Genomic DNA, 27,821 nt, shown 5'->3' on the forward strand with positions numbered 1-27,821 from the left:
ACCTCAGAGGTAGGGAAACGGGTCTTGCACGCGACACGTTGTCTTGGTATGTGGAACAGATGTGGCAAGTTATTTTAAAATCTGTCCATACAAGGGAAAGTTACAGCCCGGCACGACAACCTTTACTCTATGTCCTTATATGCAGCACCCCATTGTGAATAAACACTAAGTGTGACCTTGACCTAAGAGGTAGGGACACGGCTATTGCACGCGACACGTCGTCTTGGTATGTGGAACACATGTGGCAAGTTATTTTAAAATCTGTCCATACAAGGGAAAGTTACAGCCCGGACACGAGTTATTGAGCCGGACACACGGACGGACGGACGGATTGACGGTGCGATTTTAATATGCCCACCTTCGGGGGCATAAAAACTACAGGCCAGTAAGTATTCTACCAGCTATAATCAAAACCTCTTGAACAATCAATCTCTGTTCTATTATTCTAACACATTTTCGAAAAAGAAATGCTTTTAGATTGTTTCGGTTGCCAAACAACCCCTCTAAGGCAATAGAAAGGTTGCCATGGAGAGACATGAATATGTTGCAGCCAATCTCATGGACCTGTCAAAGGCATTCGAACATCTCCTTTGTCAGCTGATTGTTAAAAAACTTTAAGTCTATGGGGTCTCGTCCTCTTCTACTGCACTCTTAAATTATTATTGTTCAAACCGTCAACAATGTGTCAGATTAGGTGATTACCGGCATATTGAGTGGATGTACATTGCCAAAGTAGTCTTGAGGGATCAAGTTTTGGTTCTCTGATCTAGAGTATTCTCATGAATTATTTTCTTCTTTATAAAAAGGGTCAACTGTTTCAATTCTGCACACGATGACACTCTCACTAATTGGGACAAATATATCAACTATTTAAAAACAATATTCTTGAAATTGAGATTGCAGTTTTAATTTCATAGTTTGAAAGTAACATATGCAAGCAAATCGCGAACAGTTTCAGGCAATATGTATTGGTTCAAACAAAGGTGATTATCTTAAGGATTTGGAAATTGATGAATACATTATTTCATGTGACACTAGTGTAAAATTGTGGGAATTGACATTTATAACATGCTAAATTTTGAGCAGCATGTGTCTACTGTCTGTAATTAAAGAAAGCAGCAAGACAAGCAAATGTACTGGCACGATTATACAAGTCTTTAGACCATGATATTATACTTTATTTATACATGTTTTATATGACCAATTTTAACTTATAATTGTCCACGTGTCTGGGAATTTTGCAGTAGGTAAATATATAAAACACGATAATATGCGTACAGTAAGTATAGTATTTGTTATTCGTTAAATTCGTTCAGTGAAATTCATAATATTTGGGCTACGCTAATAATATTTGTTTATGTATGGTTTCCGTGATGGAGACATTATTCGTTGGACATTCTAAAGGCAAATGAAATTCTTCGTCCAGAGTGTTACGAGGTTGGCATTTTCTTTCATTTCTTGGAATTATGTGTGGTTTATGCCATCGTACCATTTCGTTTTTTCCAGTCTTTGGAAAGATACCCTAGGTTGGCCTTGAAAGAGCGTTCCTTTGATGTTTATTCCGGATATTGTCACATACGTCATTTTTGCTTCAAAGTTAACGTCGAAATCTAAGCGACAGGGCGCCTTTCTTCAGCCACTGGTCCATGCACGAGTCACCATTATAAATGGGAATGAAATGGAAAACATAGTAAAGTTTCTTCACAACAGACAAACGTTACTGTCATCTAAATTCATTTTATATTATTTGGTAGTGTTCTTGTTTTTAACCACTGAATTTATTTAATGTTCACATTTTCGCACAACAAGAACTTTTTCTGTTGGCTTGTTGTTATATCAACAAAGTAACATGAGGTTTGTGACAATGCAACCATGAATGTCTGGAGCGGAGTGACGGGCAACACCAAACAAAGCAGATGTATCATGAACGATAAATGGGAGACCAACAATGTCAAGCTTCTGCCGTCTTGACACATTTAAATCATATGACTATAACCGCAACCGTTATAAACATATAGAAAGTCGACACAAGGGTATACGCAATCCTACGAAAGTTCTCAAACACTCACTAAGGACTTAACCAAACTAATGTAATTCAGTACTAACATTTTTTGTTTGTTTTAGTAACAGTGACATTGACCTTGGCCATGATTCTCGGGCACAAAACACAATCCCATTAAAGGTCTTTACAAACTCTTCCTATATACCAAGTGAATTTGGCAACAATATGTCAACTCTGATTTAAGTTATTAAGAACTAACCATTCTTCTATATTATAGTAATATTGACATTGACCCTAGGGGCCCCAAACAGAATATGATGAAAGATGGGTGAGTTTGACGCCGTTCTCCCATCGGGCCGCCCGCACAACGACATATACGTCATTCTATGACCAGGTTTCACTTTTAAAAATATATAAAGTGCCTGTCAAAAGCAAACAAAAAAGTAAAAAGTTCTGGAGTTTCGTAACCTAATTGTGTGATGACTTCTCTCGGGTTAGTATGAAGGTCACTGAATAAACAGATCTAAGTTAAACCCCAAAGTTGCCCAAAAACTTGAGCCAAATTTGTTTAGTGAATCGAGGACCAAAATTTAGTATAATACGGAGTTATGTAACCTAATTGTGTGATGGGCGTACACAACTATGTGAAGTATTCAGACAATTGAATAAAAGGTAAATCCGAGCTTGCCCTTAAACATTAATCAGACACATTGTGCCCTAAAACAAGACCTTTTATCTGTATGGAAATGGTGATGGTGGGTATAGGAAAATTTGGACAGCGGATGATTTCCGACAGGCTCGGTGAGATCGCAATGTGGAAAATAGACATGGCCATATTTTCCCCCAAAGGATTATTGGTGCCTGGAGCAACTCCGATCCTCAGAATTTCGATAAATTCGCTGCTCTTTTTAGAAAAAGAAAATAACAAAATTGTCTGAATCTCCTAGATGTGCCAGCCGCACCCCGGTTGGGTAGGTAGGTACATACATCCTTATATGGTAGTGCATGTATCTTCATTTCTGCTTTATATATTGAGCCTACATATTACTATTCATGTTTATTTACAAAATATAAATATAAAAGCCGAACGTTTTCCGATTGGCGAAGAGCATATCATACTTTCACGACATTTCACCATCCCAAATTGCGTTGCGCATCTGTTCGGCTATCAAAGACTTTTCATGAATTGTGCCCATTCAGCGATCGTCGATTGATCAAATGGTTATATTATTTATTTATTTTTTAATTTGGACCCAATCCGCTGGTTCCGATCCTTGAACTTGCCAACATTGAACGGTACTCATATACTCACAACAGTGTAACTTATACGCGGCCAACTGACCATGCATAACAATGATAGAAACTGGCCAAATGTGATGTTTACCGTTGGCAACATGTAATAAAAATAATCATGATTATATGTTAATTATAAAACAGCTAAATTAATTATTCTACGTGAATATTTATTCTACGTGAATATTTACAAGTTTGCTTTTTTCAACTTTCGGTTGAATTCCGATTGCGACGCATTTCCGCGCTTTTATATTTTCATTCGATTTTGTTTGTCGTGCCTGACAGTTGACTTTGAAAAAAATCATTTAATAATAGCAAAACTGCATGGCCATCCGTTTGCAAGGGAAAAGGTAACAGAACTACAGGTAAGTGAATACATGTTTGTATATCTCCGGCATATGATAAATATGACTTTATAATGATGATGAAAATAAAAAAAAAACACATGCTTGAACACATTGCACCAGTTACTGTATGAATAGATAAAACATGTTCATACTTATAAGCAAACCTTACCATTTAATTAAATAGAAATGCAACAATGCTAACATACAGACACATGCAGGTTTGTACTGATCTGGGAACACTGTGTCGCCCGTTACCACTGAACCACTTGGAAAAAAATTCATCCCAAAATATTTCATACACAATGTTCACATTGTTTAAAAAATGAATACCATATTCAAAAGTGTGCAAATACATGTACATTTGTATATTTGGCAAGTAAATCTATTCTTAAAATAAGGGTACATTTTAAATCTTATCTCATTCTTATTTTTAGACCATTGGACTAACTTTCCCTCTGTGAAATTTCAAATACACAGTATTTCTCAAGTTATTTAAGACAAACATCTATTTCATATCGAAAAGTCCCTTACCAGTATACATTTTGTGTATGGTAAACACATTTTGTGTATGGTATCATGAATCTTTAAATAGCATACGTTTTGTGATGTTACATGTAGGCTAAAGCATTCCTACATTATAAAGTACATGTAAATGTGCAATGATTAAGCACTACTAGTCTTATATCCTTAATTTACATTACACAATTAGAGTCTAGGAACTGTAAAGGGCTCCCAAACATGTGAATGTATAAGTATATTTATTCAATATGTCAAGAAACTTAGCAAAAACAAGTACCAGTAAATTGCATTCACATAATGATCAGTGTGTGTATACCACGTGATAAATAACGTCATACTGTATATATATGCTATGTCGGAAGGCAACATTTTGCTTTAAATGAAGACTTAAATTTTAGATAACTTTTCTTGCACAACACCATTTTAAATGAAACAAAGGGCAGTCTGTCTCTTAGAGAGCCCTGCTTTTGTTTTATGACCGAAATTTGGTAAAGTTATTAGTTTCATCAAACACTTCGACAAACCTGTTTCCAAAATCATGTTTTGACAGTGCTACGTCAGACGGCCGTATTGAGAAAAGGTTTGTCGAAGTGTTAAAAGAAACTAAACTCTCAATCAAACTCTGGTAAAAGACCAAAGGCAGGGCTCTGTTAACGGCGTAGACTGCGCTATGTTTCATTTAAAATGGTGAAGAAATAGAGAAGTTATCTTTGTTTAAAGTATTTTTCCAATCAAAATATTGCCTTCCGACGTGGCATTTATGACGCAATTTATCACGTGGTATACACACACTGATAATGCTTCCATTTATAAACACAATGCCTGCATTTGGTATGCTTGTTTACAATCACATCCCGTGTCATTAAACTAGAGCTATCACTGAATGTGATTAATACCCCCGAACGCCGCCTCTCATTATGATTTATCATTGTATGAAGTTTTATGAAATTCCATCTGGTAGTTTTCAAGTTACTGTGCGGACAAAAGTTTGACAAAAAAACACAGAAAAGGGGAATTACTCTGTTATTTGCTAAAATAGTGTAATGATTCATGTACAATGAACTCCTTCTCATTGTGCTGTACCATGGTATACAGTTTTATTACATTCCATCCGGTAGTTTTCAAGCTATGCTCCGGACAAGAAATACGTAACAAAGGGCAATAACTCTGTGATTGGCTGAAACAGAATTGCGGTTCCTGTACAATGCACTTCCTCTCATTACGATCTATCACTGTATGAAGTTTTATTAAATTCCATCCAATACTTTTCAAGATATGCTCCGGACAAGAAAAAGTAACAAAGGGCAGTAACTATGTAATTGGCTGAAATAGAATTGCAGTTCCTGTACACTGCACCTCCTCTCATTATGATCTATCACTGTATGAAGTATTATTAAATTCCATCCAATAGTTTTCAAGTTATGCTCCGGACAAGATAAAGTAACAAAGGGCAGTAACTCTGTAATTGGCTGAAATAGAATTGCAGTTCCTATACACTGCACTTTCTCTCATTATGATCTATCACTGTATGAAGTATTATTTAATTCCATCCAATAGTTTTCAAGTTATGCTCCGGACAAGAAAAAGTAACAAAGGGCAGTTACTCTGTAATTAGCTTCAATAGAATTGCGGTTCCTGTACACTGCACTCCCTCTCATAATGATCTATCACTGTATGAAGTTCTATTAAATTCCATCTGATAGTTTTCAAGTTATGCTTCGGACAAGAAAAAAGTAACAAAGGGCAGTTACTCTGTAATTAGCTGAAATAGAGTTATGGTTCTTGTGCACTGCACTTCCTCTCATTGTGCTTTACCATTGTATTAAGTTTTAATAAATTCCATCTAGCAGTTTGCAAATTAATGTCTGGAAAAAAATGACAGCAAAAAAAATAATAAAGGGCAATAACTCAGTGATTATCTAAAGTAGAGTTATGGTTCTTGAACACTGCACTTCCTCTCATTGTGCTTTACCATTGTATGAACGTCCAATCAATTCCATCCAGTACTTTTCAAGTTATACTCCGGACAAAAAAAAGTAACAAAGGGCAATAACTCAGTAATAGGCAAGAATAGAGTTATGGTTATTGTACACGGCACTTCCTCTCATTATGCTCTACCATTGTATGAAGTTTAATCCAATTCCATCCAGTAGTTTTTAAGTTATGCTCCGGACAAGATAAATTGCAACGGACCGACCGACAGACCCACCAAAGGGTGACTCCAATATACCCCTTCAAACTTCGTTTGTCGGAGGTATAAAAGGGTATACATACAAAATATACACAAGCTGTATTACAGAAATTGCATATATGTATACTCAAGCATACCAAAAGCAAAGCACATGTATAAAGTTGTACATAAAACACCAATACATAAATGCTGCCAGTTTTTTTTTCACTCTATATTGTATTTACCTATGATCTTAAATTTAATCAAGAAATTATATAATAGATGTATTGCAAATAGTAAAATAAACACATTTTCTATCAAACCTCAAATTATTGTAAAATAGGACAAGTGATATATGGGATTGAACTATTGGGGTAAAAAATTAGTTTGCATGCTAGTGATATGTGATGTCCTCCTCAGTTTCAGGTCAGTTTCCCTTCTTTATGTCCAAATCTGGTGGTTCAACAGTGTTGTCTTCTTCTGTGGCCTGGTCTGTCTCTTCTGATGCTTCTTGATTGTCATTTGAAGTGTTGTCTGAAGAACTAGCTTCATGCTTCTTTAATGCCCACTGTGCTACACTAAGAACCATCTTAACACAAAGCCACATAAACACTGCTGCTGCAAATAGCACCACTGTCAAAGACACACCTGTAAGCTCATATGTTTGTGGAGGTGTCATTTTTAAACTATTTTTCAATCTTTTCTTTTTTAATTCTTGCAAATTAAAAAGAAATTAAAACTTTATTTCCATCTAATGCAGTGTTGAAGAGTGACTTTCATATTATGTGCAGAACACATAAATGGGAACAACCATGCAGGCCACCAACCTATGAAATAACAGAAAACAAGCATGACCTACTGATGATTGCAAAGTATAGATCTTTGAAAAAGTCAAATGACTTAAAAGTAGGTTCAATAGCCTAGAGTCAAGACTCTAAATCTATTAATTGCTTTAACAAAATGTTAATATCTAAAATTGAAAATGCAAAACTGTATAATTATATATCCATCATTAATGCAAATAAACACTAAGTACATGTCTTTTATAGCAAACATAATGCTATCTCAGTATAAGTTGTACTTGGCCACTGAAGAACTTACTCATAGAATGAAAATATAATAAGTTTTGCCAAGCCCTCTCATATGACCTGGACTGGTACATATTCAGAAAAGAAAGCACATTTTGGGAAATATGACTTTTCAAGTTTTTTTCCAAAATACCAGTTATACATATAGCCTATGAGTTGGCGTATAAATGTTTAACAACGTATTTAATATGAACTTATATTTTAGAAGTTTTTGAAGACGTAGTGTTGCATACTATTACTTATTTACTAGCTACGTTGCATACTGGAGTGTTCGTATGTATGTATGTATGTATGTATTTCTTTAGACCTTGTGATCAAGGATAACCCGTGAAAGTGCAAGCACTTATTTCCAACGGGGTCCTTTGTTTTTGCTGAAGGGACAGCACGCTGAAGAGACAGTGGTGGGATACAAGGAAGTCCGGGTGCGAGACCCTAGCTCTTTTTCGATGAGACCCCTTGGTTCTTTTACGTGCTCGGTGTAAAGCACCGATACACGGGGTACAACTTTCCTGGGTTAAACCAGTACTGAGTACACCACTTTACCAAGCACTACCCTTTAAATGCCAAGCGCCAGGCAAGGGAGCTACTTGTTCCAACTTTTAACGTCTTTTGGTATGACGCGGCCAGGGATCGAACCCACGACCTCCCGCTCCGTAGGCGGACGCTTATCCACTAGGCCACGGAGACGGTAAATTCAAGTTAACTTTTGAAAAGATATAAATAAATAAAAAATACAATGAAAAAAGGATATGAGGAGAGGTAAATTTAATTTTAATTAGCTGTAAGTACTTCGGTGTGGCTTTTAGCAGGATCCCTCATATTTTACTAAGTCTAAGACATTATGCACCAGTCAATTGTAACCACGCCCCCCCCCCCCCGCCAAGGTACGGGGGTATACCGGGGATCGGGGATAGCCGGGGAAATGGGCTGTGTTTTTACCTTCTCGGTGGCCCCGCAGTGACAGGTGAATGCAGTGGTTTTGTATTCACACCAAATACAGAGGGGAATGTGCCTTACGAAGGGTCCCTGTTGTGCGGGGGGGTTTTGGCGGGGATTTTACCATCAGTACGTGCCCGCAGGGCGGGGGTTTTACCCGGGCTTGGCTGGGCCGAAAGTCAAAGTCCCCGTTATTCCCCGGACCTGGAGGGGCCGTGGTTACAATTGACTGGTGCATTACTATGTCCGAAATAATCGTCCGGAATTTATACAATTTACTAGGTCTACAAATTGGAGCAACATGCTTGAAGCAAAACATTTTTGTGTAAAAGACATATAATGCTTACCTTGTTCAATAGCAACAGCAAATAAATTTCAATTTTAAAAGTTGTTGTTGCTTCGCCTTGAGTCTGATTTTGCTAATTTTACAACAAAACATATTGTGTCGAGCACAATGTCAGGGATGATTGTAAAATCGCTGACAAAATGCATATTTCATCAAAATACCACATATTCAGTTGCCAGGTTGTATGTTATTCAACAGGCCAAATATGCAGTAGCTGCACCTAAAAAGGGTATTTCATTTTCTTTAACGTACATCAGTAAATATTTTTCTAAAGTTTATCTAGGTTACAAACAACTAAATTTATCACACACGCACACACACACACACACACACACACACACACACACACGCACACGCACACACACACACACACACACACACACTCAAGTAAGTAATAGCAAGGACATAAACTAAGTTAACCATATGTCGGTGTTAATAGTTATTTCTTTTATACTTATTAATTACGTATCAACAACCCTCGCCCAGAACAACAGCGGCAGCTGGTTAAGTTAAGCAAAATAGAAGTAAATTTATAATTTCTGCAAAGTTTGAAGTAGTGTTGGTGTGAATGTCGGTATACACATGTTTTAGCCAGAGCACATTGGTGAGCTGCAAAACCCCAAATTTATGAAAACAATTCAATCACTGTTTGAAACTTGATTGGGTTTCTTTTGTCAGACATCACTGTTTGAAACTTGATTGGGTTTCTTTTGTCAGACTCCCAGCTTTTTTTAATCAAACTCAATCTGGTAATCCCAGAAAAACTAAAACTAAAAGCTGCACTCTCACAGATGGACCATTTTGACAACTTTAAAAAAAAAAAATTGTCTGAATAACACAATTTTTGCGTAGATATCTGAAAACCAGTGATTATTATAAGACTGCTGGCAAAAGACTAGATCGCAATTTTTCATATTCATATACAAAAATGAAAGTTTTTGGCTAACAGTGTTACTAACGCTTTAAATTAGATTTCAGAATAGAACAAAAATTATTGAATATTATCTTGAAAACCTGCAATGATATTTTGGCTGCAGTCTAACAATATCTCTTGGTTTTAATGCATTTACGGAAATATTGGCTCATACCAAGAATTTTTTTTTTAAAAGTTGTCAAAACGCTCAATCTGTGAGCTTTAAGTAATAAATAAATTCTAAAGCTTTTAATATTGATGTTTTTAAGGCACATTACGAGAGATATTTTAAACAAATATTTCTTAACAACTATTCTTTTGCTTGTAACTAAAGGAGCGCCATCAAAATCGGGAAAAAAGTTTGAGGTGGAGACAGATGCTGATGTGTTGTGTACACGTCTGTGTGGAGGGAACATTTACAAGGAAGGTGAAGACCCTGTGCTGGGGAAGGATGAGGACTACCCAGAATGGCTCTGGAAACTCAAGACTGAGAGGACTTTTGTACCGCTTGAGGAACTTGATGAAGAAGACCCACTCTACTGGAGGCGACTTAGAAAATTGGCCTTCAGAAACAATAATAAATTAAAAGGTCTTAGCAAATTTTAGGCATTGTGTGTTTTGATAACTTGTGAAAACAATGTCATTATGTGTTTCAAGCAAATAAGGCTTTTGTGTTTTTTCAGGTTAAAATGTTCTTTTTCTCACTCCTGATATAATTAACAGGAAAGAGTTGTATTTTTGTTGTACTGTAGAATAGGTTCTATGAGTGTACAACTGTTAAAGGTATACATGTATGTGCAAAATATAAAATATCAGTTAAGTAGTTTTATATTGAATGTTCAACTGCAAAAGATCTCACAAGATTGTGCATGTATGAATTTCCTCAATATTAATTTAAAAACACCTTTTGTGTACTATGTCTTAAAAGTAGTTCATTTATATGCATTTCAAGTGCTTGAACCTCCTGTTTAGACTGCTGTTGTGCCAGTACCTGCATTTCAAATTAGGACAGTTGCATAAATGAGCAATTTATAACAGCATTTTTTAGTAAAGGTATTAAAAGTGATATTGTTTCTTTACTGGTATGTACAAATCGGATAAAACAAATCGGTGAACAAGAAGTTGATGGGACTCAAAGGATAAAAGACACTTGTATGCTGGATTATATAATATTTTATGTATCAGGAAAGGGTACTTTGACCATATCATGTATATTTGACATGAGCAATGTATTTACGGCCGAAGGTTTGGTTGGAGGGACATAAATTTGGCATTGTCAATCTGTGTTTCAGTCTGTCCATCTTGATGTTTTGGAAAGAAATAGAAGTTTCATAATTTCACATGCTTCGCAGCATAGAGATATTTTAAAAAATAAATTACCACAAAAAAACGTCTTCACCATGGAAAGACAGTGCATTTTGAGCAAGACCTATGTCTGTAGGTAAGGGGTCAAGGTCTTACTTAAAAGGTTATAGGTCAAAAGTCCTTATAGTTTGGCCATGCATTTCAGGACTTTTAAAATAATTATAATTTGGAGTATATGTTCACCATCAGAAGCAAGCACCACGCTACAAACTCCTGTCAGTAGGTCAAAGAGTAAGGTCATGTTCGAGGGCCATTGGTCAACATTCATTGTTGGGTCTGTAATATGGAGACTCATGTCGGTATGTAAAAGTTCATGGTCACTAAAGTTAAAGTTATATTGGTTAGAATTTTCTGCCCTTCTTCAGCTTGTCAATGCATTTTGGGACTTATTATTTGGCACAAACGTTAACCACGAGGAGATGGCATGTCAAGTTTAATATGTTTGTCAGTATTTCAAAGGTCATACATTTGTCAGTATGTCAAAGGTCACACCTAAAGAGAACTCCATACTTAAACATCGCCATGTTGACATAGGACCAGTGTGAATATCGGTCATCTCGGGTCAAAAAGGTTGGACCATTGTGCTTGTGGACAGCATGTATACTCAATCCTCTATAATCATACATCCTGCTACAAAATGTCATTTGTTTTAATATCATAAATGTGTTTTCCGCTTTAACACATTGATTTATATAGAAAAATGACCCCTCGATCACTATTCGTTATAAAGTTATACTGGCACGCGAAATGTTGGTTTTAACGAAACCGCCCGCCACCTTGTTAGAAGATATTGTATTCTCCATTTGTAGAGTTCGGTGAGACCCAATTTCACAATGAGGTTATAAGCTATGAAAAGATGTGATAAAGATTTCCCAGTAAACAGCTTTCATGAAAACATTTTTATTGTGATACTCATCAAAAATTAGAACCAACATAATTTGAAGAACTTTAAACATGCGTACAGTTTTTAGATTCTTCATCCGAAGAATAAAGGACGAAAACCGCTGCCACCTCCATGTATGACCACAGGTGCAGCCTGCCTTCTGCCACGACCAGTTAATGTGTTACTGCCTATTTCTAGGCCTGGTTTAATTCAATTTCACAATCCTAACCTGCATATTGTCAGGGTTTTCTCCCCACTATTACATGTACGGCAATTTTACAGTCAACTGATGCGCATGTTCACGCTGTTTCCTGGTAAGGTATTGAGAGAAATAGATACCTGAAAATTGCGGATCATTTTTCAACTTAGGAACATCTAAAATAGTGAGGGTCTTTTTGGGGGATATTTCATAGAATTGCACTATTAATTCTAGAAATGAGCCACTTTGTATGGTGATAGTATGAGGTCTTGCGAATATTTTGCAAGCCAGACCCCAAGCGTCAGATCGAGGGTTCTCCCATAATCCAAGATGGCCGCCGATTATTTGCCATTTGGGTGACTTGGATTATTTATGAAATTAGTGCCGTCATTATACTTTATTCAAACAAATTTTTATTAAATCCTATTTGTTATAAGTTAGTTATTAAAATGTGATAGTTTTCTAAATAATCATAAGTCGAGGTCAAGGTCAAACTCGAGGTCAAATTAAAAAAAAGTAAAAAAAAAAAATGATTTCACCACGAATAAGCACTGGTATTGAAGCAATGTGATGAAAAAAGGTGAACAATGTTTATATATTGGAAGCCCAATTCATGTTGTTTCATTGTATGATGCTTATGATATTCTAGTTGGTAACCATGACAACCAAATATGGTTTCTAAGGTGACTATCATTTTCCCTGTGGAGACAAAATTTCCGTTTATTCTAGTTTTGTCCTCTTTACTGGTCCTTGATATTAACATTAATCTGAAAATTCAAGCAATAAATAAAGATAAAGTATTAAGATCAATTTACATGACAGATTAATATTTGTTTAATTGTCTATTTAAGCTAAGATAATGGGTAAGAATGGCCGACTGTAAGTATGTAAGTATGCGAAAATATCTAAAATCAATCAATAAAACACAAAGATATGATTTGTTTTAGAAATGTGGAACATAAAGCATGTTTTTCTTAATATATGCATTTAAATATCAAACTATTTTATAGTATACAATAGTAAAGAAGACAGTGTCTTACTTAAATCCCGGCCAGATACCAGTAATGGCGGCAGATCAACCATTATTTGCCCTTGCTAAATAAATTCAGTGGACATGGCCAAATGATTTTGATGAGGAAAAGTTTGTTGTGATGTTTGGTGGTCTCCATATTGAATTAGCAGCCTTGAAAACAATCGGGGATTTACTTCAAGACAGTGGATGGAGTTCTGTACTCACACAAGCAAATATTGCTACACCTGGCACTGCAGATTCATTTTTAAATGCAACAAACATTTCTAGGACCAGACATGCACACCAAGTGACAGCAGCTGCCCTGTATGTACTCATGAAGCAACAGTATGATGAATATGTTGAAGCTACAAAAGATGAAATAGGCCCCGAAATGAGTCTTGAAATGTGGGTTGATGTACGACAGAATGAAAGTCCCATGTTTTTGTTCTGGGCATTGATCTTAACTCTAGAACTTACAAGTTTCACCTTCATTCGCTCGCTTAGAGAAGGAAACTTTCAATTATATGTGAACTCTCTGATAGAACTAGTGCCATGGTTCTTTGCACTTGATCACAATAATTATGCCCGCTGGATTCCAGTACATATCAAGGACATGTTACTTCGCAAGAAGAATGTTCCTGTGGTTGCAACTGAATTTGAAAAGGGACATTTTTGTTTGAAGAAGACAGCAAGGAGATTTTCTGCACTTCCACTGGATCAGGCACATGAACAAAACAATAAATTGATAAAAGATGATGGTGGGGCAGTTGGTTTAACAGAAAACCCGGCACAGTTATTACGTTGGATGTTATGTGGTCCTGAATTAGCCAGGCTTATTCATAAATATGAAGATTCCAACAGTATTTCTGCAGCTCAGATGAGCAATAAACATCATGAACAAACAAGAAGTATTCAAGTCACGTTTCAGCAACAAGTGAGTGAGTTGGTATCTGTAATACATGACCTCGGGAACCCATTTGCTGAAAAATCAAATGTTTTGTTAGTTCTTGACACAAGAGATATCGCTGATCAATCTGTGGCTGAAAGCATCAAAACTGTAACAGAATTAGGCAAAGCTCAATACAATACATACGTACGTGAAAGGCTTGAATCACAAGTAAAATCAGTGGCTGATACAATTAAACAAAACAGTAGACGTTCAGTACGAAAAGCAACAAAACAGAAGCTTGAGGTTTCATCGCTGAAAGAGAACTGTGCCCTCTTTTCGCGGCTGTATGTGTCATGTCAGGTTCGGAAAGGTGATCTTAGTGAGTTTTTTTGCACATGAAAACAGTAGCCACCCTCCTTCGCTGTCACAGTTTGGTGAATTACCCACTATGCCGATAATTGAACGATTTGTAGTTCTCATGTATGACAGATCAAGTATATGTGAAACAACTAATAGTGCCCGTCAAGAACTCTTCACACAGAAAGCTCGCTCCATCGATTTGATACCACCCACATCTGATGCCCTGTACCAACATACACAACGGGCGGTATACCAGGCCGGCTTCTGTTGGGGACAATCCCTAAGTCCATCGCCAACACTACCTTCCCCAGCTTCGCATGGTTGGACAAAGAAAGAATACCCCAATTCAACATGGCAACCAGTGTGGTTAACACTCTTACCAGCAGCAAAGTCATGTATGGATCTTCTGAAGTGTGGATGTGACAGGGACAAGGGCTGTCGTGGGCGATGCAAATGTGTGAAGGCTAATCTTCCATGTACAGCCTTGTGTAAATGCACTGGGCTTTGTGATAGACTGTAAATTTATTTTAAATGTGTAATTTCACAAGTAGAGTTTTACAGTAAACTATAGTGTAGCTATTGCATAACTTTGTGTATCATATTATGTCTTTATTGTGTAAGCTTGGTTTACCATACCCATAATTTATAAAAACTTGTCCTCCGTAGTAAATGCAACCAGTGTGGCTGCTTTACACGATCTTCTTATGGTATTGCTTATGATATTTCCCTGAATAATAAAGTTATAGAAGTATATATATATTAATTATATACATTGTTTACAGCAGAAACATAGTTTGTAATATATTATGCAAAACAAACTTATAGTACAACATTATGACATTAACATACTTCGATTTATTATGTTATATCGTATCAAACTCCGCGCAGTGTTACTTCCCTTGCAGTACAGTAATCACTGCCACCACAAGATTTTCATCCAAAATTGGATGAAAACTTTTAATGGCATTTTTTTTAATCACATATATTTATTCTTATATCCTTTCTTAAATAATTACTTTACGCCAGTTGATAGGCATAATATGTTTTATAAAAAAATAACAATTAAAAAAAACATTCGGAAATGTTCGGTCTTTTTTCAAATTGAAAGTAGGATTTACAAATTACAATATCAACATGGATGTGTTGTTAGCTATTCAGACATGTATCGAACGTTTTGCATTTTTTCCTTTTATGGAATAAAATCGTTTATTTTCTAAACAAATGAAACATGTTGCTGGAATTTCTTTTAAAGGTGTTCCGTCCATTTTGTAAATTGCAATCACGTGCCGTTTCTATCATCACGTGATATTTGTGAAGGCAGTGATTACTGTACTGCAAGGGAAGTAACACTGCGCGGAGTTTGATATCGTATATTTTTCGTATTTTTTATTGGTTGACTTTAATATGACCTTGACCCTGACCTTGAATTGTCCTTAAGTGTTTTATTCTAAAGCCTACTTCTACTAACAACAGATTACTGTTTATTGGATTTGTGTATAGCTGATACTTACCTAGAAATAAGCTTATCTATCTAAATAACTATAAATGCTTCAATACCAGTGCTTATTCGTGGTGAAATCATTTTTTTTTTACTTTTTTTTTAATTTGACCTTGAGTTTGACCTTGACCTCGACTTATGATTATTTAGAAAACTATCACATTTTAATAACTAACTTATAACAAATAGGATTTAATAAAAATTTGTTTGAATAAAGTATAATGACGGCACTAATTTCATAAATAATCCAAGTCACCCAAATGGCAAATAATCGGCGGCCATCTTGGCGGCCATCTTGGATTTTGGGGGACCCCTTGATCTGTCGCTTGGGGTCTGGCTTGAAAAATATTCGCAATACCTCATACCATCACCATGCAAAGCAGCTAAATTCTAGAATTAATAGTGCAATTATTTCCAAAAAGACCCTCACTAAAACAGTCATCTTATGACCAAAGTTAATAGTAATTCGAACCGGCCTGACTTTATTTCTTCCCGGAAAGACCTTACCTCGGCGTTCTATCATCACTCTCTTCTGGGTAGTGTCTTTATCGGAGATACATTCAGGGGGTCCAACACAATTCGGACTTCGTAAAGGTTGATCGACTGTCGACTCTATATTTTTACTTACGTCTTTAATTCAAAAATATATGAACGAAAATAAACGATTGTACGTTATATTTGTCGATTTGATGAAGTGTTTTGACACTATTTATAGAAATGCACTGTGGTTAAAATTATATAAATGTGGTATTCAAGGGAAAATATTGAATGTTATGACAGATATGTATGAGAATGTTAAATCTTGTGTAAAATCATGTTCATCATACCCAGAATACTTTAGTTATGCAGTTGGCTTACGACAAGGGGAGGTAATGTCCCCAATATTTTTTCACTATTTGTCGAAGACCTAGAATTATTTTTACAAGATACATTTTAGGAAAGACACCGGCTGTAACTCAACATCAGTTGGATTAACTTAATACTTATTGTAATACTTGGGGTCTCAAAGTTAATACTAATAAAACCAAAATTATGGTATTTCGTAAGCGCGGACGTTTATTACCGCAGGAAAGCTGGACCTATGATGGCCAAAACACCGAAGTCGTTAGTGAACTATCTATAGGAACTGTTTTTAACTATACGGGTAATTATGCATAAAAGCAAGAATATTTAGCTGGAAAAGCTCTAAAGGCTTTAAATGTGTTACTGTATAAATGTAAAGAGTATGATTTAAAGCCTCGTATAAAAATATTTTGTCAGTTGTTTGATGCCGCTTTGTAGGGTCTATATTAAACTATTCATGTGAAATATGGGGTTATACTAAATCGAAAGAAATAGAACGTATTCATTTGAAGTTCTGTAAAAGATTATTACATGTTAAAATCAATACTTGTACTGCTAGTTTATATGGAGAATTAGGTAGATATCCTTTATATATTACTAGATACTTGCGTATAATTAAGTACTGGTTGAAAATAGCTAATACTAATAATATATTGTTAAGTGTTGTATATCTACAAGCAGTAGCTGATAGTAATAAAGGATATTCCAATTTGGTTAAAAAATTCTTAACGATTATGGCTTTACACATATAATGATAATGTACAAAATGTAAACGTAAACGCATTTATTCACGAATTTAAATGTAGAGTTACAGATACATTTAAGCAGGAATGGCATGGCTCATTATCTAATAGCTCTGTTCTTGATATGCATAAGGTATTTAAAAATGCATTCCAGTATGAAAAATATCTGAATATTTAACCAAGAAAATACCGACTTTATATTTGTAGATTACGATTATCTGTACATCCATTAAGGATACAAACTGGACGATATGCCAGAAATAATATTCCGCGTAATGAACGCTACTGTATGTGTTGTAACCATCTTGATATTGAAGATGAATACCATTTTGTATGTAAATGCCCATGTTATTTAGTTATAAGACAGAACTACATAAAACGTCATTATAATGTTCGCCCCTCCGTGTTTAAATATCATCAACTATTAAACTTTGTTAATAGATTTGCGTTTATTAAGCTCTGTAAATACGCTAAGGAATCACTATGTATCCGTAACTGTATTCTAAACAATGATACATAACTCTGTTCATCCTCTTTTACAACCTGTTTATGAAGCTGTTACACTACTGCGTTTACATATTTATACCTTTTAGAAGTTAATTATAATTGCATTACGCTCCTGTAACACAAATATTTGTTCAACTTTAAAACTTACCTTGTACATACACATGACATATTTAAGTGAATTATTATGTGATTAGACGATGTACGATAGTATAAGTCTTAATAAAATGTCTGTTCTGTTCGTAATTTATTTTTGCGGAAATTTAAGTTAGGGAAATGTAAGATGCGGAACAAAATTGCCGTTTATGAAAGTATTTTGGTGTTTTGGGAGGATTTTTTTATTGATAGTTTCACTTCGGAGCATTTCAAGTAGCGGAGTAAAACTCATATCAATTTTTTGTTTTGCTTGGGACTGTTTCTTGTGTCTAGGGCATTTTGATCTCGGGGTAGGTTATTCACAATGCTTTAGCGAGTAATAGAATTAAAAATCGACATTTTTCTAAGAGGTGACTGTGGTTTATGGGTTTTCAACAGCAATGCATTTCTTTGAAGGCGGTGGGTAGTCATAGGATTTTGTTTTGGAAACCAGACACACACATAATACAAAAGAAGTTTCTAACCTTACACGTCGACTCTCTAAGGGGTCACTTGAATTATATCTTTATAAGCAGAATGGGAAATGTGGAATGTTAATATAGAGGATACTTGTTTGCATCAGTGAACAATAGCACTTTGCATTTCACCGAGTGAACGCCAAATGCAATAGTAATTGTGAAAAACGATCGATACAACGCTCGGTGAACGCATGTTATTCGCAACAATTACTCAACTAAGGAAAACATGTGATGAAGATGGACAATTCCATAAAATGAAGTGAAAAAAAAATCCCCAAATTTTACTAAGCCTTAAAATGCTTTATATGTTGAGTTATCTAAGAAACGGAATGTGTTTTTTGCACGCAGTTTCTTTATTCCGCAAATATATGTCACGACTGCCCGTGTTTTGCCTTTAATAGCGATCCTTGTGGTCAAAATGTGGCAACTTATTTGGGGAATACAGATCGTTTCAGAGAAATATGTTTAAATGATTAATGTTGTGTTTTTAAGTCATTAAGAGTTTTCATTATGATTAATGTTATCATTTTATGCAGATCCTCTTACTGAAAATACCGTTATGACATAAAGTAAAAAATAAGAAGTAGTCCTTAAGATGGATTGGAAATATGATACATATCAGTAATACAGCGACACCTCTCGTAAATTGTTACCAAGGAATTCCATGTTTTTGTTGATGCCTTTTTCAACTGACTTTATTCTGATAAATAGAAACTTCATGGTACGATTGTTTGTGCACGAGATACAGATTCATCGCTTATCAAAAAAAGATTGGGCGTATTTTTTTTTTAAAAGGTGGTCCTTTTGTTATGCGTCTTAAGACGTCCGAGAAACTTTTCTGGAATTCATCCCGGAAACGCCCAACTGCATTGCATCTATTCGACCAAATATATTAGATAGGTCCGGTCATAAAGCTGAGTGCGGTTAAGCAACTATATATATATATTACATGCAACTTTTTGTTCGCTGTGGTCTACGAACCCATAAATTATATGATTCCTTTCTCGGAATGATTTATAGCATGTTTGCAACTCAATCTTAAATCTTTACATTACGTATAGGCTATTTTTTATATTGTTAGATAGAACGCAATACATATTTTTAAGCATTTTTGTTATTGAATCGTTTAAAAACACTTTACATTGCTGTTAAACCTTCATGCAGACTCTTGAGTTTATTTCTACAGTTTTTAAGCAGCTATGTTGCAATGGGGAACACAATAATATTATATCGATGGTATTAATTTAATATTCGACGTGTACCTTCTTCCCTTTCTCAAAATCTCAAGTACTGACACTTCACAAAAATCACACAAAAGAATAATTTTAAAGCCAAATTAATTTCTTGCACTGAAATGTTCATCTTGACCGCTTTGGTTACTGTAGATGTGAATTTCTGTATGAAAGGTTTTCTTTTTAAGCGCAACACCATGAAGCTGAAAGTACACTCTTTTGGGTTACTGTCCAAGCAGATGGAAAACAAGGACTGTCTCAGGAATGTGACAAATGTACTAGCGAATCAGGAGGGGGGATACCCCAACCCCTTCTGCCAACACTAAAAATCAAATAAATATCGGCTCGGAGCCGGGAGGGGCGCAAGTCAAAGGTTATGATCCTAAGTTATGCCCCCTCTGACGGCGAATCCTTGATCCGCCCCCGAAAGGCCTCGTTGCACAAATAATCATTTGTATTAATTACGGTTTATACGGACAGAGAGCTTTTAGTATTTACATATTTTCATGACGATCTTCCCAGGCATTTGTAAATATTGATCGCTAACATATATAAAGGGCATCTTATGAACACAAAGATGAAAAGTAACTACATGATAGAGTGGATGTTAACTCGCGTCTGTATCATGTTTGTATGTGAACATTTAACATAATCTTCGAGATGTGTTTGCCAGGATTCATTTTTTAAATGATAAATGAATGAAAAAAAGGTTGCACTGAATGACTTTTAAGTGAATGATGTAAGTAAATGTTTTTTTTCTTGTTTACCGTATTGAAATCCTGGTACACGTGTATCCATTATCTTTAGAGGTCTACCACTGGTTGGTAGTGTTTAAACTAGCTACCAAATATGCGGCTCCTAGTATCAAATGTTCATCAGTTATTGACCGTAACCTTTGACCCACTGATCTCAAAATCGTTAGGGTTCACCTGCTGGTCAAAACCAACATTAGTGCCTAGTTCTAAAGTTATTGATCTAAAGTTATTGATCGGATATGGATCATCAGCTATTATAAGAAGACCTTGACCTCTGACCTCAAATCAAAAGGCGTCCTCGTTTGGCCATGACCAACCAAGTAATTCCCTGTGACAGATCGTTTTTCATTTATCGGTCGGAAATTAATAATAATTTAACTCAAGATCACCACGACCTTGACCTACTGGCTAAAAATACATCGTGGTCATCTACTAATCATTACCAACCTGCCTACCAAGTTCGATGACCCTGGGTCCATGAATTCTTCAGTTACAAATCGAAAATGGATTTTTAAAGGTCACCACCACCTTGATCCACTGACTTAAGAATAAAAAGGGTTCATCCACTGGTCATGACCAACTTGCCTACAAGGTTGGAGGTCCCTGGACCCCAGCCTTTCTCAGTTATTGATCGGAAACGGATTTTCAGCTTAAAGTCACCACAACCTTGACTTTTGACCCACTGACCTCAAAACCATTAGGGTTCATCTGCTGGTCATGAGCCACCTGCCCATCACGTTTGAAGGTCCTTGAGCCTATGCGATCAGGAGTGATCGATCGGAAACCATAGTCTGATGACTTTAATCAGCTGAAAATACTGTGACAATGTTTACAGTAAGTCTACTTCATTAAATCCGTAAACGTATGTATGGAACTAGCATTAAAAAAACAGGGACGTGCCTGTTTATGCAGAGTTGACTTGTCATGACAATTCTGTTGGATTTATTCATTTTATTTACACACTCAGAAGTGAGAATTTATAACAAAAAAAGCTAAAAATAAACCAACATTAGTACACATAATTGATATACTAGGTCACTTATTATAAGTGATTATACAAGGAAGTGAAATGAAATATACAGTGAACATTTTTAAATCAGAGATCAAGCAGATTAGTATTAAAATAGTCCATATACCATTTAAATATCATTTTACTCCTGAATCAGCTCAAATGATCATTTCAATTCAGACAAATTGATTTCAACAGTTTTAAACTATTAAAAGTCTTAAAACCACCCCTTAACTACATTTTTTTTAGTTCAATTAAAAAATGTTATACTTAGAATTAATAGATTTACATTCTATGCACATTGCCAATTAGGTATGAGCTATTTGATCTTTGGTCTTAGTTCTGGTACATTAATTTACAATAAAAGATATTTTTTGCATTACTTTCCAATTCATTTTATCAAATCATTTTTACACATTTCATCTAGCAAAATGCACATAGCTTTTCTAAATTTATAATGGTACATGTAATGTTTAATTCTTTTAATTATTTTTCGTTGACGAGGGATGGTTTTACACATTAAAACGTCAGTATTAAACATTTGGCATATTTTTGGTATTAAAAAAGCAAATAAACACTAAACAGTGACATGCAATGGTTAGACATTATAAACAAAACCTGAATATCGCCTACTGTGTAAGCCCTGAAGTAAATACTCTTGAACATTATGTCATTTGTCACAACTATACACTCAACATAATATTACCTGAATACAAATGTAATGGTCATTCATGAAATTAACATTCAAAACTTTAGAACATGATTTATCAAAGGTCATAGCAATAATCAGTGAGAATACACATAATACAATGACATTTTCTAATGTCAATTGGTGAGAATCATTCTAATCCAACCATCAAATAGCCTTGTAAGGTACGAAGGCATGATGTGTTAAAATAACTTACATATTACACTTTAATTTGACAGCACATTTAATTGTCACATATATCGATTTTAAAATTTTGTTCAGAGTTGCACTTAGAACTGCATTCCACCTAGATGTCACCTGTATTCAGTCCAGCTGCGTCATGACACCCTCAAATTCTCCTCAGGTGAGGATTTTATTCTTATGTACCATCAAACATAATTTAATTACACATGTACTTTCAACTGATATAATCCCATACATGAACTAAGGAACAACTATTAACCTGAATAGAGCAGATGTAAAGTATTAACGTCATTATAAGTCCTGTTTTCTCTTCTGTCCTCCCTGATCTATGGGAGGTATGGCACCTCGACTGTTATAGTTATGGTCGGTTTTGTAATCCTCCTCGTTTGACACGTAAGTAACATTGGATTCCTCTACAGATTTCTCAATCTGTACAAAAACCACTTTCTCTTTGTGTTTGTCAGTTTCTAGATCAGTCCCTGTGTCACCAGTGAGCTCAACACCATCAATCTCAATGTCATCCACAATCTCTTTACCAAACTCCATGACTGGGGTCTGGGGCTGTTCCCAGAAAGCCCCAGGCTTGACATTGATGCCATACGGGTTATTTGTGTCTCCTACACCAAAGTCATCGCCTGCTGACTTGTGAAGCAAGTTACGGGACTTGCCTGGGACAGGAATGGACTTCATCTCCTCCATGGAGTCTGCGTCACGGAATGGGTTAAAGTTGGGGACAACCAAAAACGCAAATGACAGCAACAGCACCTGAAAAGTTGACCATATCTTAACATCTGAACCTGGTGTATAAGAAAACTGGAACTAGAGTAAAGGACAATTAGGTTCACTATAAACTGTAAACAATGTCAGATGGTTATTTTGTAAATTTTCCGACGTCAATGACCAACGTATTACGAGCTTTTGCAAGATAACCTTTGACCAATAATGCATAGTTATACAACAAACTAAAGTATGCAACAAAATATAAAATGAAACAGAAAAACCTTCTACAACTATTATTTGTTGACATAAAGACCAATACAGCTTTACATGATAGCATACCATAACACAAGTTGAGGCCTGAGCTGTACGCGTTGACTTCAGTGTGATAATTGTCTGCAATTTCTTCAGCTGATTCATCAGCGACCTGAGGAACAACAACAAATATTAAAGATTACCATGGCTGAAGTGATCCTAATATGAGAGTCTGTATCATTAAGGTAGGAATAATAGACATAAATTGACCAGTCAATAATGAGTTTGATATTTAAATGTATAGGTATGCCTTTTAAGCATACCATTGATATTTTCAGACCTTAGATTATTTAAAGGTGCTGAAAAAATCAGTTTCAGTCAACAACCCAAGTGTAAGAGTGCTCACATGTTATTCTTCTCCAGTGTTTCTACTTTCTTCTGGAGAGATTGGTTTTCATGTGTGCATTTCTTTACGCGCTTCTCCAAGCCATCAACATAGTCCATCTTCCGCTTACGACTTTCTTTGGCAGATACCTGTTAAGAAGAAAATAGCAATTATATAAAACATTTCCCATGCTGAGTATTAATCACCAAGTATAAATATTAGGCTTTGCATTTCATCTCAAAAGAGATATTGCAATGTTTACATGTTCTAATGCATTGCGTCAATTTATAATACTGCAACAAGGTAACTTAAACACTTAAAAACTTATCCAATTTATTAGTAGAAGATAATTTCTTATACATATGCATGAGTTATAAATCAATATACAGTCAAAACTCGTTGGCTCGATATCTCATGGCTCGATATCCTCGTTGGCTCGAACCAAATTAAAAGGACTGTTTTTTTATTTACTCTTTGTTCATATAAATTTCAATCGGATGGCTCGATATCTTGAGGGTCGATATTTCTCCACGCTCGAAGTGGTTTTCGCGGTCCCAAACAAGAATTTCACACTTTGATTTGGTTGCTTGGGTCGATGTCATTTTCGCGGGTTCAGTTAAGAATCTCACGCCTTGATTTGTTTGATTGGCTTCATTTAGCACAAGGCGCTAATCGATTAAAATTGCTTGACTGATATTATAATTATTATCGAATTTAAATGGTTTAACAGTTTGAATAAACATGCCATCACTTTAAGATATGTCTCTAATTGTTATCCATCCCTAAATTACTATGCATTTTGATATAACTTTTAAGCTATGTTTGTGTTACCCACTGTTTACAATTGCTTGTTTTCGCATAAATGTATTTTTATTATAAATAAAAAATAAAATGATATTTTCTAATAATCGAATAAGTCATATTACGAAATTTAGGGTGCGTAACTATGCCCAATAAATACTCTTCCTTCTCTTGGGGAGATAGCGTAGCCAATAACAAATGAGGTAAATAAGACTTTATGTAACAAATGAAAAAATAGCATTCTGTAAGCAATCCCGCTTGGCTCGATATTCTCGAGGCTCAAAGTACTATGGCCGGTCCCTAGAATATCGAGCCATCGAGTTTCGACTGTAATAAGACTCAATTGCATATTTCATGGATAAACAACAGCTGACCTTATTCCTTATTTTCCTGCGGATGGACTTGAGTGACCTCTCTTCCTCCTTGGTGAGTGGCATGTCAGTTGGAATGCTCACTCCCTCTCTAGCCAACAGATCCTTCTCCTCCTCTGTAAGTTTCAACTCTGGGAATGAGTGGCCAGAGCTCTTTGTGTCTGTCGACAAGTCTTTCATTGAAAAAGGAAGTGTATCTGTGTTGGCAGATACCTTGATGATTTTGATTGTTTTGGTTTGGCTGCCATCTGGTTTGACAAATACATTTGTAGCAGTGTCAAAGGTCATCAGGTCTGAGTGAGTACCTACAACACACATGCACCAGAGAAATAAGAAATCTTGTTGAAATAAGAAATCTTGTTGATGTTTAGTGAAATGGGAAATCCTAATTTATGTAAAAAACGTCGCATTTTTTCAATTAGAAAGGCTCTCCAAAATGAGGAAAAATCCCTGCTGGCATTATGAAATATCATGATCTTCATGGCATATAATTGTACGTCTGATCAATCTTACCAAATCTTCAGACTGAAATCAGAGGGCCATTTCTAAATAAGTCCAACCATACAAATTATGTATCAATTCTCACCTAAATCAATGGACACATTGTCATCAAAGGTATTCTTCAATCCAGGAGTTTCATTCATGAGCGCACTTGGATCAATAGTGTCAAAGTTCATGTCAATATCAGCAAAGTCAAAGTTTTCTAGATCAAGTGCATCCATGTGCACTTGGTCTGGGCTGTTAGACAGCTGGTCACTAAGAGCAGCAGGGCTCATTTCTCCCTGATTTAAAACTGTCTGTGGACTAAAGTGGGACTGGTCACTTGCTGGAGAACCTGACATCATGTTCATATCACCACACAGCTCAGTCATACTGCCATATGATGCTCTGGGGGAGTGCCCTGACTCTACGGACACTCCACTATCACTGCTAGCTGGTGACTGTGTGGGTTGCATGACATAGTCATGGTCTGTGATGGTGCTGATTCTTGGAGAGTTGTCTGTTTCTTTCAGCAGGTCATCATCAAAGAAATCGTCAAAACCTCCTGTCATTAACCCAAGCGAGGACTGAAAATAGAAAAAAAATGTATATCAATTTAAAATATTTATTTCAGTAAAGATCCAACGGTTTCAGCTTCATAATGTACCATAGTTGTTGTTTTACTGTTGATATACATGTGTTTACAATTGATGTACAATTGTTGGGATGATTTTCATATATTTTTTTTAGAGGATTTACAATAGTTTGAGTATTAAAACTGAATTTGAAAGATGAATAAATTACCAAATTGTCCCAATCAGTATCAACATCTTGTATTACAGTATAATCACAATTACTCAGTACTGAAAAAATATTAACTGTATCCATTTTGCAGAATTTCAATAAGTTGTGATAGAATGTCTTCACATAGAATGTCTTCACCTTACACTTGATTGAATTTGGCACTAATGATCACATGAAACTTATTGAAGAAAGATCATTTCTATTTATAGATCACAGGAAATATGATACTTGTTTACATTATCGAAACAGAAACTATTATTCATTGTGAAAGTCCAAATTATGGTTTTATAAAAATGAACACTTCAAATTTTCTACTGCAAATAAGCATTCAGATTTTGTGTACTGGTACGTTTGTTCATAAATTTAGGCTAGACACATATGACTTAATGAAATTCTTTCGGAAAATAGATGACTGGCAAAATGTTTATGATTATCTTACAAAGTCTAACGTGTGTATATCTGGGATAGTTTCCTTTGCTAACACTCCATCAGATTGGTCGAACAACAAATCCAAAATTGCTGTTGGCTGACCCGCCATGTTTCTAAGTTGAGGTCAAAGTTCAATCACTGAGTGACTTGTAAGCTATGACATCGATGGAAGCCACGTCACTGAAAACAGAGTGTGTGTATTTTATGAATAAAAAGCCTTGTAATAATAATCCCTTCCCTCTTCAGGCTCTAGACACTGAGACTTGTTTACATCCGGAGTCATGAGAACACATCAACACTTCAATATTGCGCATGTGGTGAAATAAATTAATATATATGACATACATGTATATCATAAGCAAGAAAAAATAATGCTCCCCGATGTATTAACCGTTTTTGCGGGGATTTTGTTTTCAAAACAAGACAAAATAGGTGGATGATATGACACAACACGACTGACGTGTTCCGGAAGTTGACGTAATGTTACTATTTTTAAATATTGGGAAATTCAAGGTACCGGCTAAATATTTTTCGACTTATCCAAAGATATGTTCCGTATTATTATCGTACACGTAATAATAGTAATACTAATTTTGCGATGGCACCGGTTTTCCAGTACTAGGCCGCACACAGTATTAGATATGAAGACTATATTTATGTAAATATGTTTGAAACAAAAGTTTGTTTTATCATGCAAACTCTTAAATTGAATTTTGTATTTCACATATTGAGCAGTAGTCTAATCAGGAAAACCTAGGTTTTTGATGATCGAATTGTTTTCAATTCAAATGTTATTAAAGTTTGCTAAGATGTATCTGGGACCAATAACACTCCGAGGATGTATTAATTATGAGCAAACTTAAGTCATATGGCATATCATTTTAAGGAAGCGAAGAGATATTTAAAAATGGGGTTGAAAATAGATAGAAAATAGATATATGGCCAAGACACCGACTCATATACACAATTATATATCAATGTTATACATATTATTGCATTAAATGCCTGTATCGCGCCAATTTACGGTTTAAAAAATATTTTAGAATCCGGTTTGAAGAATTCTCATTTATCAGAGGTTTGATAATGATGTCTAATTAATTCTGTACGCATAGCATCATCGCTCTGGTGTACGAGAATGGCTTAGATGTTAACACCAAAGTATTGCCG

The 27,821-nt window shown here is 35.5% G+C and overlaps 2 protein-coding genes and 1 long non-coding RNA gene across 5 annotated transcripts; 1 reads left to right on the forward strand and 2 right to left on the reverse strand.

The window, feature by feature from the left end:
* Positions 1-3,661: 3,661 nt before the first annotated feature.
* On the reverse strand, positions 3,662-8,841 carry LOC128228904 (uncharacterized). Its single transcript, XR_008260003.1, has 2 exons — positions 8,703-8,841; positions 3,662-7,158 (listed from the first exon to the last, which is right to left on the reverse strand). It is a non-coding gene; the product is annotated as an uncharacterized LOC128228904 (long non-coding RNA).
* On the forward strand, positions 8,776-10,680 carry LOC128228902 (39S ribosomal protein L54, mitochondrial-like). Its single transcript, XM_052940448.1, has 2 exons — positions 8,776-8,930; positions 9,949-10,680. Exons 1-2 carry the CDS (start codon positions 8,810-8,812, stop codon positions 10,218-10,220), a joined length of 393 nt encoding a protein of 130 aa, XP_052796408.1. The 5' UTR covers positions 8,776-8,809; the 3' UTR covers positions 10,221-10,680.
* A 10,756-nt stretch (positions 10,681-21,436) lies between these two features.
* LOC128228221 (cyclic AMP-responsive element-binding protein 3-like protein 3) lies at positions 21,437-27,136 on the reverse strand. Of its 3 annotated transcripts, none has more exons than XM_052939388.1 (7): positions 27,046-27,136; positions 26,665-26,834; positions 25,528-26,008; positions 24,945-25,246; positions 23,791-23,918; positions 23,472-23,556; positions 21,437-23,177 (listed from the first exon to the last, which is right to left on the reverse strand). In XM_052939388.1, the coding sequence occupies exons 2-7, from the start codon at positions 26,761-26,763 to the stop codon at positions 22,704-22,706; spliced, it is 1,569 nt and encodes a 522-aa protein (XP_052795348.1). In that variant the 5' UTR covers positions 26,764-26,834; positions 27,046-27,136; the 3' UTR covers positions 21,437-22,703. The 3 variants fall into 3 exon arrangements, with proteins under 3 accessions (XP_052795348.1, XP_052795347.1, XP_052795349.1); XM_052939387.1 differs by having other exon boundaries at positions 27,000-27,136; XM_052939389.1 differs by lacking the exons at positions 26,665-26,834; positions 27,046-27,136 and adding an exon at positions 26,226-26,383.
* Positions 27,137-27,821: the final 685 nt, after the last annotated feature.

Source organism: Mya arenaria, chromosome 3 (genome assembly GCF_026914265.1).
Source record: "Mya arenaria isolate MELC-2E11 chromosome 3, ASM2691426v1".
NCBI classification, from domain to species: domain Eukaryota; kingdom Metazoa; phylum Mollusca; class Bivalvia; order Myida; family Myidae; genus Mya; species Mya arenaria.

Bases quoted from the DNA above. Each gene is read 5' to 3' on its own strand.
- LOC128228902 (XM_052940448.1), top strand. From the start codon at position 8,810: ATGTCAGGGATGATTGTAAAATCGCTGACAAAATGCATATTTCATCAA. The intron at 8,931-9,948 runs GTATTTCATTTT...TTGTAACTAAAG, and splicing joins AGTAGCTGCACCTAAAAAGG to GAGCGCCATCAAAATCGGGA.
- LOC128228221 (XM_052939388.1), bottom strand. From the start codon at position 26,763: ATGGCGGGTCAGCCAACAGCAATTTTGGATTTGTTGTTCGACCAATCT. The intron at 23,557-23,790 runs GTGAGCACTCTT...GTTGTTCCTCAG, and splicing joins ACACTGGAGAAGAATAACAT to GTCGCTGATGAATCAGCTGA. The intron at 23,178-23,471 runs GTATGCTATCAT...TCAACTTTTCAG, and splicing joins AGGCCTCAACTTGTGTTATG to GTGCTGTTGCTGTCATTTGC.